This window comes from Pinus tabuliformis, chromosome 1_2, assembly GCF_031772625.1.
Source record: "Pinus tabuliformis cultivar Carrire ecotype Pingquan chromosome 1_2, CPIR1, whole genome shotgun sequence".
NCBI lineage: Eukaryota > Viridiplantae > Streptophyta > Pinopsida > Pinales > Pinaceae > Pinus > Pinus tabuliformis.
Genome location: NC_142298.1, coordinates 325,092,155 through 325,105,494, shown reverse-complemented (window position 1 = coordinate 325,105,494; position 13,340 = coordinate 325,092,155). Strand labels below are relative to the sequence as shown.

At 33.9% G+C, this 13,340-nt stretch overlaps 1 protein-coding gene across 1 annotated transcript in view; it reads left to right on the top strand.

The window, feature by feature from the left end:
• The window catches only part of LOC149205697 (CBBY-like protein), a 346,883-nt gene extending 339,039 nt beyond the window's left edge, over positions 1 to 7,844 (top strand). The window contains exon 8 of the mRNA XM_089393529.1: positions 7,311 to 7,844. Within this exon, the coding sequence (XP_089249655.1) occupies positions 7,311 to 7,434 (124 nt within the window). The 3' untranslated portion in view covers positions 7,435 to 7,844. The remainder of the gene's footprint in view (positions 1 to 7,310) is intronic.
• Positions 7,845 to 13,340: the final 5,496 nt, after the last annotated feature.

Below are 13,340 nucleotides of genomic sequence, written 5' to 3'. Positions count from 1 at the left end.
CATATTTATAAGGGTCCAAGTTTGGTTTTGTGTTTTAAAGAGGGTCAAAGCCCTTATTCTTGGGGAATAGGGAGGTTGTGAGGCATGTGAAGTAGTTGGAAGTAGGGTCAAGCCTCCTTAGGTTCATGTGAGGCCACAAACTGAGATAGGGTGGCCGTAGGCAGAGTTAAAGGGTATGAACCCGAGGTGGTCGCAATAGTCTGGTTTAGGGCTGAGAGCAAATGTTACACAAGACTGAAATTCTTCAGGCCTAAGCAGAGGCTAGCAAAGAAGTGTTTGGTTCTATGTTTTGTTGAACATGATTGCAAAGGTATTGCCTTAAAGTCCATTAATGGTTGTTGGATTGAACAGTGGTATTAAAGAGTTAATGTATAGTGGTTTGGAAGGGGCTAACCCACTATGAGTGAGCTAATGTTTGGGAGCTAATGTATAGTCACCTTAATGAGATAAGGGACTGTGAGTTGTTGGTTGTTTTGGGCTAATTATACAGTAAATTTGAAGAGGCAAATACTCTGTGAGAACATTGTTGGTTAGGGTTGAGAATGCCAGTAATTTGAAGGAGAAAAGACCCTTATGAGCAGCTAGAGTGCAGAGGCATTGGAGCAGCAAGGTTCTATGTGAAAGAGGATGAAAAGGACATGTCAGGTACACCAAGGACAACAGGACCAAAGGGCTATAATTGAAGGCCATCTACGACAAATAAGTCAAGGATTTGTTTCTTGTTGTTTGGGCAGATTGATAGCCAAAATTTGTTGAGTTCAAGCCCTAGTATTTTTTCCTTGTATCAGGGATTTATAAGGGCCATGATCCCTGGTATGGGAGCCCTAAGTTGTAATAAAAACAAATTTTGGGTCAATTACATTATTGTGTATTGTGTTGATTCATTGTTGTTACATTTCTATTGTGCAAAGTGCTTGAAGTTGTGTGTATTTCAGTGTGTTTATGATTGTGATTAGACATAGACATGATTTGAAGTACTATAAAAAACGAACACCTTGTCCTCTGAATCAAAAGAAGGCCAATGAGCATTCAAAATAGTGAATAAGATCTAAGCCTAATGTATCAAGGAGTAAAGCTTTTTGGAATCCTAATGTTGAAGCAACTTCCTATATTCCATCCCTAATCCTACTACAAGGGTCCCAACATATCAATATTCAATTTAGATAGCTCATAGATAGGAATCAAGCCCATAATATCTTTGACAAGATGCTTGTTAAAAAATAAGTGGTTGTTTTGATGAGCCAACAATCTCCATTCCTTCCAAGCCCTAGTGTTAAATTCTCAAAAATCCCTTCACAAAAAATACCCTTCATGCTTAATCTATGAACCTAAAACCACAATGGGCATTTGGATTACAATACTCAACCATTCATTGAGTTTACATGTCACCAGTTGGGAATCCTCGTGAGCATTTGAATATGGGACTCAGGTTTGTGGGTGAGCTTCTTGGACTACTTCAACATTAAGACTTGTTCTTATACATGGGACTAGTTTATAGACAAGCTTAGTGGACTACTTCAGCGTTCTACTAAGGACTTGTAAATAGGACCTTGTTTTCTAGACTACTTCAACATTGCAGTCAATACTCATCCATGATTCCATAGTTTATGGTTGTCCCTCTTCACTACAAGTTTTGAAGGAAATTCTTTTCGAAGGGGGGTGGAGTGTTGGAATCCTCCCTAGAGGTATAATCAGGGGTGGAATGGCAAATTATAGTAATAATGATATAGGTATGGTGGTAATTCAAAGTAAGGCGTACTAAGGTTGATATCTTTGTTATTGTTAATAAGGCTTACTAGGTAATTGGTATGGAATAAATGTAATGTGGTCTCTTTAAAGAAGGTGTAATAGATAGTTGTGAGGTGGTTATGATTAAGACTTTCTGATTAGCTATAAATAAGGATGAAGTCCTCTTGATGGAGCATGTATTGGAGTATATTGTATTTGAGCTTATTTCATAAGGAGGTTTCCCCCTCAAAGAGGCAAGTGAATTGGAGTGGATTTATTTTATAAAATGATCCTTATATCATGTTTTCCTAAATTAAGGGTGTTTTGATCAATAAAGCATAAATTTTTTCTTAGTACAATGTTTTCCTACCTTATAGTTATTTGATAAATAAAATGTAAGTATTTATATTGTTTTTTATTCAATTGTAAGGGTTACAAATCACAACACAAGCTGCCCACAAAGTGCAATTTTGTGTAATGGGACTTATTGAAGCCTTCAAAAACTCCTATACACACTCTAGGGTGCATATTTAGAAGACACTACAATTTACAATGATGTATTCAAAATGCATGTAGAAAAATAAAAATCATGTAATCTAAAATTGATGATATAATTTGTTGACGTTATTGATCACAAAAAAGGCATGGTATATTATTTTCCCAGGAAAAGTTGTGTGATACCCCTATTTCTCAAAATATTTGAAAAGAAGGCAGTTCAACCACTAGCCACAAGATGATGTGGTAACCTTAAAGAAGCCAATCAAATTTGAATATTTGGCTTATAGTCTTTCCCTCAACTATATATAGCCCCGGATGCGGGTGCTCAGTAGAGATAATGCGGTGGTGGTCGAACGGAATGGCATGTGGCTAAAACACATAGCCCTCCATAATCTGGCACACTGGTCTAAATATGACATTAATAACAGCCATAAATGGAAATTAAGGGGACGCCATCTCCATCCTGTCTGCAACCAACTACCTTGGCTCCACACAAAAATGAATACCGACGATACTCTTACCACTGCACCTCCTTTGCCTCTGCAATGCCTCTGCCCTCAAGCTGCTACTGCACCCAGCTCTCGCACTTCCACCGGAAGGCGCTGCCATCTCCTCTGTTGTATTGACTTAGGCCCAGGAATTCACTTCACCCAGAGCCTGGCCTGCCATTACGTCTTCCATTCGGCTTCTGCAGCTAGTCCCTCCTTAGAGCCGTCCGTTAATTTCACTAAGCCTCTGCATCACCCTGAGCCCAATTCTGGAAGAAATTCACAAACTTCTGGAGCCAACATGACGAGAACGCATCATCGTATGCGCAGTCGTCGGGGCGGAAGCAGAGGAAGCTTGGCTCGTCCCCCACCTTCCCCGGTCTCAGAGTCCACTTCCTCTCTGGCCCAGCAAATTACAGGGGGCTACCCAAACACCCGCAGTGGCAGAGGCAGAGGCCGCTCTCAACCTCACCGCCTCCACTCGATACCCCCAACCTCGCCTCCCAGCGGTAGTCCTTCCAATCCTGCTTCACCCCCCAGGGGCACTCCCTCAAATCCTCATACACATCTCCAATCTGCCCAATTCACCTTCCGTTCTTCCATGAACAGGCCCCTCATCACTGCCACTATCTCCATCAGCTTTCATGAGAGAGTATGCAATTGAGGGACAGACCGTTGCAGGTGGTGGCCACACTAGCACAATTAGGGAGCAGGCCACTGATGGTGGTGGCCACAACCGTGCAGCTTTGGACATGGCTCAGACGAGCACCCAAGGAGCAAGGATGTGGCAAATTGAGAAGGAAATGGGACAAACAGGGAAGAAGGCGGACCAGGACCAGAAGGCAGAAGAAGAGGTGGAACCTTACAGTTGTTTCATTGAGGAAGAACAACCGACGCAACAACCTGACGACACAGAGGCTTTCCACCAGGCAGATGTCGACATGGAGGAGTACAGGTGCTTCATTGTGGAGGAACACCCGTCGCCTCTGCCTCGCTCCTAGTCAGCCACTCTGCTTGCCACGTGTTCGCCACATGGTCCGCCACACAGCATGCCACGTGTCTGCTTTTTCTCAGGTTTTTACTGGAATTGTGCTTTCTAGCTTAGTCAATGGGGGTTCAGGAAAAACTGATAGTTTTAGGTTCCCTGGATGGTTTTTGTTTAACTTTGAAAAACTGATAAACAATTATGCGCAATCGTTGGTTTCCCCTGCGTGGGTAGCGAGACTCTATATATATTGTCTTTTGCCAAATCTCAGGCATGGCTAGGCACAGGTTGAGGCCTCAGTGTACAATATTTTTTCAGTAATAGAATTAGCATAATTTTGAGTAAAAATTAGAAGCATAATTTGAACGTGAGATGAAACATCTAGAAGGATAACAATAATGTCACAAATAGTTTATGGAAAGAGAATGTTGATGGGTACTCTAGAATTCGCATGATATGATAGTTTGAAAGGTTTTTTTTTCTTTTATACATCATCTTAATTGTTGCATTACAGGAATTTAATCTTGTGATTAATTTATTAAATTATGAACTTGTGTTTGTGCTGATCACAAAGTGAGGAATTTGGCCAGGCATCCAATGTAAAATGTAATTTGATTTTAAAGTAGGGAAGTTTTCCCAAACTATAGCTTATGTGACTATACAAAACGCAAAGTTTCATTACGTTCGGATATAGTAAAGATTTTTGTTATGGATGCATAAATACACTATGGAAAGATGGAAAGTGCAAGACACATAAATGTAATTATAAGAAATAAAGAAAGAAAATATTTTAACGTCCACGAGGCTAAAGATAGCCTATGGGACAAATTGCTTCTTCATCTACTTGATGTATTCGGCCCTTTTTCTGTGAAGCTTCAAAATAAATGCTCCCAGTTTCTCGACAAACCCCTCGCTAAATAGATTATCCCAAAAGCTCATTGCCAACTTATCTGCATAACTTTCTCTATTGTCTTTGAAGGCCTCACATTCTAAAATGAAATGTTTTTCTGTTTCCACTTTTCCGGAAGAACAAAAAATGCATAATCTTTCCTCCCACACTTCTTTGGCCTTTTCCAACGCCCAGTTTCACAATGGAGTTGATGAGAATTAGTCCTTAATTGAGCAATAAGAATTTTGGCTTTCCAAGAGATATTGGCCTCTGTGTATGCTTTTGGTTGATGAATATGAGTGGGATTAAACACTTCAATATAGTGATTTTTTTTCTTCCTAGCTCCTTATCCCAAGTACGCTTGTGGAACTTTTCCATAACAAAAGCTTTTATCTCTTTGCTGTTTATGGGACACGTGTATCGAGATCAATGCTATTAATAACAAGAAGTTCATGAATGACATAAGGAAATTGATTGAATATTTTAACAAAAAGCTCATCTTTTGACATAATCCTAGTAAAATGACATCAATTTAGTTGCATGTCATAAATGTCGCAACAACTCAATGTTTAACATATTTCATAATATTATTATGTTTCTAATCTATTTATCACATAAATCCCTCATGGAGTGTCAACATTAACATCTTAAGCAATGAGACTCTTATTATAAAACAACAAAATAACTATCCATCCATTACAATAGTTTATATCTGATTTTGTTAAATTTTATATATTTTAATCAATGTTATATTTTAATGTTCTATTTATTGTTAAGGTCTAAATTTTAAATTATTGACATTATCTAAAAATGTATTGGAAATTATCAAAAACTTAAAAAAATACAAAAAAAAAAAACTTTTTTTTTTCATTTTTTTAACTTATAAAATAACATCAATATTAAACAAATATATTGTTACATAAATATGAAAATAAAATCAATATATAAGATGTCAAGTGATACTTCAGATATCGATATTGAAATATGATATTTGTCTTAAGTCATAAAATCTAATTAAATGATATAAAATATATCAAAACAAAAATAAATGTGTTTTATGAAATTAATCATGGCAATGAAAACAATAGATTTCCCCTTGTTTGCTTGATGGAAAATGGAAAATGGTCACATCATCCTCAACAATGTTATCAAAACTGGACCATAATATTGGTCAACCAAAAAATACATAAAATATTCAAATTTTGAAAAGAGCAGGTAATTCATGTGTATCCATATGAATCCAAATTATTATACACAAATATGCAAAATTTCTTATGTGTATAGCAAGAGTGCATATAACCAATATATCTTCGAGTACAATTCATCTTTGAATAGATCAATAGAGATTGAGAGACTCTAAATGGCCTCCGAAATCCAAAGAAAATCATGCAACAACAAATAGCTACATAACATCAAAATCATTCCCTATATTGGGACCATACTCATCAAGATCACCCATTAAGCACTAAAATAAGATAGGAAAATCTTAATATCCCAATCAATGATTTTACTTGAGTGAAGTGTACATTTTTACTATGGTCATGAACAAGGAGCTCAACAGTCAATGTCACCAACATCAAGGTACATAGAGGGCTTGGTGATCTTGATTAAATGTTAGTTCCATACCCTCATACATCATAGAATCCAATAGAAATGTTGCAATCCCACCAATCCTGAAATCCTGAAAACTATCAAGTCTGTTAGATTTTGAGAGGGATTTAAAATTCCACTTTCTCCATATAAAATCCAATGAGGTCGGAACCACTCTTGAGAGGGATTTAAAATTCTACTTTCTCCATATGAAATCCAATGACGTTGAAACCACTCTCAAACATCTTGAGTCGATTAATGGTAATGGTTAAAAATTTAAGTAAAAGAATGAAAATGAAAGATAAACGAAGATGTCACTTTTACTTTAAGAATTTAATATTGCAATTAACTACTATGGTATGTATTTTATGAGATGAATCTTGGAAAATAAAAACAATAGATTTCCCCTTGTTTGCTTGATGAAATTAGGTGGAGTATCCTCAGAACCCAATCGCCTAACTCACTTTTAAAAAATTAGGGTTAAAAGAAAAAAATGGTAAAAAGTTGAAATTGCGAGAGATAAGGTGATAATTTTGAAATTATCATGATAAATTCAAAACAGCGAAATTATAAATTATGGCAATAATATTGGCAAGGGTAAGTTCTTATTATGGTATTATTGCAATATGTACAACACTGACTATATCAGCACAAGTATTTAATTTTGCTAAATATTCCACATTATTAAATGTTATTAAACTTCATTATATTTAATAAATTACTAGTAATGTTTTTAATATAAATTAACTAATGTTATAATATTGTCTCATAATGATTTTAATAACTAAATTAAATTTGATTAATATTTAATTAGTAATTTTTATTAGCCATAGTATTTCATTTTGTTAAATATTCCACATTATTAAATGTTATTAAATTTCATTATATTTAGTGAATTACTAGTAGTTTTTTAATATAGATTAACCAATGTTATAATATCATCTCATAATGGGTAACTCTAGGCAAATATGGTGTTTCCTGTATCATGAATGACACAAGGTTTTTTCCCCTTTTCTTTAAATACTTATTGGCATTTTATCTTGAAACGTTGTTCTTTAAATATTTATTGGCATGTTATCTTGTAATGTTGTTCTTTAAATACTTATTGGCATGTTATCTTGTAATGTTGTAGGTATACTGTTGAAGAAGATTTCACATCAGCGGATGCAGTTTTTGATTACATTGGTGACCCACCCAATGCAAATTTCGATTTAAATTTTTGTGGAAATTTATTAGAAAAACAATATGCAAGTTAATTGTTCTGAAATGATTTTGTTAAATAGTTTAGTTCGACTTGTGTAATCTAAAGCGTGTTATTATGTACTTAAAAAAAATGGAGTAGTCTTTAACGCGACTTTTTGAAAGTCTTTCCGGCGATTTTTTCCGGTGAAAATCCGGCAGTAATTTATTGGAATCCAAGTTTGATAGCTAATTTCTGCACAATGAAAGCGTCCCAGGGGTTTTTCAGGGTGCTGAATCCGAATATGCAGTTAAAAAACCATTTTAACTGCAACAAATCATGATTTCATCTCAATTTCTTCCGCCGGATTCCGTCACCGGAATCTCAAAAAGTCGCATTATAGACAACTCCAAAAAAAATGTTTTTAATTAATAGAAGAGTAATTTATTATTAATTTTATTTTATATTAAAATTGATTTTGTTAAATAGTTTAGTTCAATTTGTGTAATTTAAAGCATGTTCTTATGTATTTTAAAAAATGTTTTTAATTAATAGAAGAGTAATTTATTATTAATTTTATTTTATATTAATAAGATTTTAATTTTTGGTAGTATGTTATAATTATTGTATTTAAACTAAAATTTTGTTAACAATGGTTATTATTTTTTACACTCAAAATTACCTTTTGTAATATAATGAGATTTTAATTAGTATAGTGTTGTATTGCTTTGAGTTTTAAAAACTCCAATGTATTTTAGATATCGTTCTTGAAATAATGGAAAATGTTGGATAAGTTTTTTTGAAATATGATTTAAGAAAATAAGTTGATATTTTATCAATTATTAAGACTAATTTAGCTTAGATATAAATTCTCAAAATATGGGAGATTGGGCAGAGCCTCAAATGATCAAGCAAAGACTTACGCAATCTATCAAGTGATCCAGTAAGTCATAGCACTAAACATTAGCAAATTAATTACAGTGGGAGATTCAAGACTTATAATCAAGCACCTTCATGTTAATTATATTCCTATAAATGATAGTCATAAGTCAATTTTCAAAAAGATTCAGTTTGCTTCGAACCATTTCCAAGAATATCAAGTTCTCCATGTATTGAGATAAAATAACCAATGAGTTGATTTCCTAGCAAACCATACCACACAACAACAACAAGGAACATTGAAAATCAATGAGGGGTCATCAATGCCCAATCCCTTGAATGATTGTTAATAGAAAGCATCAAATGGAAAATGGTTGTGTGCAATTACACATGGACGAAAGAAATGGTGGGCAGTCACTTGAAAACCCCATTGTACCTCCCTTGAACTCCCATCCATCTCCCCTTGCCTCTATCACAACAATCAACATACATTTACATGATATATGAGTTTACTTCGATTCTCAAAATTCAATTTGCATGCAAGAAACTGCCCACAACTTGCTCGACCGCCTGCATGTCTATTTTATCGACAACAACTAGGATTTTAGTTATCGTCACCTCGAACTAGTTGAAGTCTCTATGTTTTCCATCCTTCTACCTAGAGCTCAACCTCACATCTCCTGTGAATGGTTTTACAGTAAGTTTCTTTCTCTGTTGGGATCTCCTCCCAAACATGTCTTCTATCTTAATGGGAGCATTCACATTGGTTTATATTCTTGGATTTAATTGGAGAGACTTAGGCCTAGTTCTTCTTCTAGTAGATATGGCTCAACACTACAAGAAAGATAAGAAGGATATATCTTATAGCCATGCAAAAGAAATAGTTGACTTGCAACTTGAAATAAATCAACTCCAAGTTTAGCAAGCTCAATTGTTTACAAATTGGTCCACTATAATGGACATCCTCATCACTCAAAGGCAAAAAATACAATGTATAGATGAGGAAATTAATGCTCTCAGGAATCAAAAGGGAGTAAGATTTGAAATCGTTAAGGTAGCAAGACCTCAAGTGTCCAAAATCATCAGCTTTCTCAATAAGTTCCTCTTCACCTTGTTTGTCTAATCTAAATGTATATCCACACTAAAACCCTCCCCCGGGTTGGGTAATGAACCACTTTATCTAACTATCATGTACATGTAAGATTTTGGGCACTTTCTATCTAGTCAATATTGTTAGGAATAATAAGAATTATGATGTTTTTGTATAAAGTATTGGCCTTTTCCCATGTTTGAAGAGCATAACCATAAGGCAAATTTTGATATAACTTCGGTTCATTATTGCACCCTAAACGTAAATTTATATTAATATAAACTTCTATTTTATGGCTATATATATATATATATATATATATATATATATATATATAATTTGTGCCCCCTCTTACATTTGTCATATACTAGAACCTTCATCATAAGGTGTAGTCATCAAACACGAACCAGGGGAAGTGGAGGCTTATGCGATCTCAATTCCCCGCCTCCAGCTATGATGAGCAGGTGAGTGAGGGTAGTGATGACTCCATGGCTGGTATTAAACAGGGGGGAACTCTTGTATAATCAAAGGAAGTGGGATGGTATGCTCATGGGGAGAATCGCCCTTTATTAAGTGCAAAGCATGGTTGACTCGCATGGCAATGCAGATTATAAATCCACTTCTTGGATTCATGACCTTCCTTGCTATGCAACTGCAAACTCCCAAATCCTCAGTCTGTTGCAATTTCCTCAGTGCATTCGTGACAGAGGTAATCTTCCCTCTTGCATCCGCCTGGATTTTCTTTTATTGGCTTGTCTATCTTTGTCATCTTGCGTTTTGAGGTTGTTATATGCAAATTCTATTTTTTGGAACCTCTATTTTGTATCCTCTCCCCTTCTTGGTGGTCTACCCAGTGTCTCATGTGTTCCCTGCATATTTGGCAGTTCAACTTAGTGGCTCTACCCACTCAACCAATACCCTTTATGTCTCTGTCAAACTAGTTTGGGTCTAGAGTTGTTATGGCCCCCTAAAGTTTTTATTGTTGTTATTGGGTTTATTGTTTTGTAGAGATGCGATTTCGTCAATGCCCATGTCAAATTTCTGCAATAACATCCATAGGACTGAGACAGTCAGGTATATTAAAATCTATGTCCTCTCTCCCTATTGCATCCAAATGCCAATTGCTACTTATAAGGTTATGGCATTAAGGAGTAACACAAATGTCACCTTTCTCAACACAATGCATCAGAAAGTCACCATCAATCTAGATGGAATGCAAACCTATTCCTATATACTATATCTACAACATGAAGATTTAAGTGCAGGCAAATTCTAAAGACAAAATCTCCTCTAAGGATCATCAACCACACAGGTAGACACAATCTTCTTCATGAATGTAAATTTGTTTTTTATTTAATCGTTTTTTAAGCAATTATAAGTGATATAAGGAGATCAGGAGCACTAAATGCCTAAATATGATGTACTCAAAAAGTAGAGATGGGTGAAAATAGAATTGGAAGCTCTGAGAAATAATCTCTCTAAATAATTTTACCATGTATTATACTTGTGTTTTATGCTCAAACTTTCTTTAATATAAAATTATCCAAAATTCTCATTTTTAAATACAATTTAAAATAATAATAATAATAATAATAATAAATAAATTATATATATATATATATATATATATATATATATTATTAACATATATTCTTTATTTTTATCACATATGAATAAATCATCCTCCATTATGGTAAGATCTAAGATGGAAAAAGGTAAGTGAGTGTCACATGTAAGTGTGGTTTTTAAGGGGGCAAGATGCAATTTTCTAGTTCTCTGGTTTTAAATAAAAATGGAGATTGGTTGAATAAGAATTAAACATATCTTATCAATTTCATTTCCAAAATATTTCAAAAAATAATTTGATATATTAATATAAATAATTTTCTTTTATAAACTCAATAAATTATAAAATTATTTTTATCATTATTTTAAAGAGTATAAATATTTTGAAAATCTCATTTTTAAATAATTTGATAAATTAATATAATTAGTTTTATTTTATAAATTCAATAAATTAGAAATTAATATTATCATTATTTTGAAAAGTAAAAAAAAAAATTGAAAAAATCTTACTTTTATATTTTTATTTTTGTTATTATTATTTTTATTTTTTCAATTTTATAAATAATTTTTAAACTTTTTGACTAAGGATATTGAAGGCTGGCTTCCCTAAGCCTTGAACATAGAGCCTCATTATGTCAATCTTTAAAAGTGGGGATAAAAGCATTCCCTTTAATTATAGGACCATTATGATTAGCCACAGTTTAGTCAAGTCATATAGATTTATTCTAGAAAAGAAGATCAGCCTATGGCTAGAAAGCCATGGTAAAAGAGTTAAAGATCAAACTAGGTTTAGGAGATATCATTTCACCATGGACCAACTTGTTACTCTCAAAATCATTACCGAGGATTATCATAATAATAAAATTGGTCTATTCTATTGTTTCATTGACTTTAGAAAAGCTTGTAACATCATTCCTAGGACAAAACTGTGGAAGAGGTTGAAAGAGATAATGGTTCCTCTCAAGTTGATAGTTGTTGTGACAATGTTGTATGAGAATGTTATTACCAAGTTTAGGACCATTGAGAGTTGTTGGAAGAAATTTAAATGCAATATGAGACTCAAGCAAGGGTGTCTCTTATCCCATACCATTTTTTGTTTATATATTGATAAGCTAGAAGAGTGTTTGGAAGACACAGGTTGTGTTGGCCTCACATTCACCAATATAATCATAAATATTCTCTTTTATGCTGACAATATTGTTCCTTTGGTGAAGATGCATTATGATATTGGAAAACAACTAAGAATCCTCAACATTTATGCCTTAAGAGGTATATGATTGTTAATACTAACAAAACTAAAGTCACAATAATTAAATTCAAAAAGATCACATATGATACTTTCATATATGACAACTACTTGGAGGAAGTTCCTCCATACAAATATATTGGAATCGATATCCATCACAAGCTCAATTGGAATCATAGCATTGAGAAAAGAATAAATGGAGGATGGAAGCTTATTATGGGCTTGAAAATAATTGTAAGTCAACATATCTTTGGAATTGGGATAAAAAAATTACTATTTGAGACTCGTCACTCCTATTATTTTATGTGATTGTAAGATTTTGGATTGTAGTATCTCTAAAGAGTCATGGATGAAGATAGAAGAGATCCAAAAGGAATTTATAACCTACAATCTCAAGATTAAAGGAAATACTCCTTATATTATCATTCTAATTCAAGCAAGTCTTTCATCCATTGAAAGCATGGCTATGATTAGGTATCTTATTTATAACAACAATATGGAAGCCAAGATGTTTCCTACAATTGCTTGTAACTCTAGCCAAAATTCTCACCTTCATTTCAAGCAAGGATGGCATAAGGATGTCCAGTATTGACTAGATCATTGGGGGGCAAAGGAATAGATCATTTTGCATAAGGAGAAAATGTGGGGTAATAAAAAGTTAGATGGAAAAAGAAAACTAAGACATTGTAAAGAGGTGATCAACCCCAATTTTAAAAATCAAAGTACTTCTCTATGTTAACTAATATTAAAAAGAAAATAAACATTTTTAAAACTAACCCAACCACATTTATTAAAATGTGGTTGATATATTTAGATAGACATATTCTCTTTAAACCGTTAGATTAGCCATTGAAAATGGATTTTTAAAAAAGATTGGAACCCTTGTAATATTCTCAACATTCTTCAAACTATTGGAACCATTGTCTTATTCTTAGCATTCTTGGGTTCACTCGCTATGCTTTCCTGGCATGAATGCTTCATCCAACCTGTGACGAGTCGTAATTTTCCTGGTCCAATGACGATCCTGCTCATAAATGGTGACCACCGCTTCTGTTGAGCCAAATTTAAAAAACTTCTTCGTAGTCTGCACATATTAAAGACGAATATGATTTTGTAAAGAAAGTATTTGGTGTATGAAAGGAAACAAACGGGATTTAATATACCAATCTGGTAAACTGAAACTGATTAGAAATAATCTTTT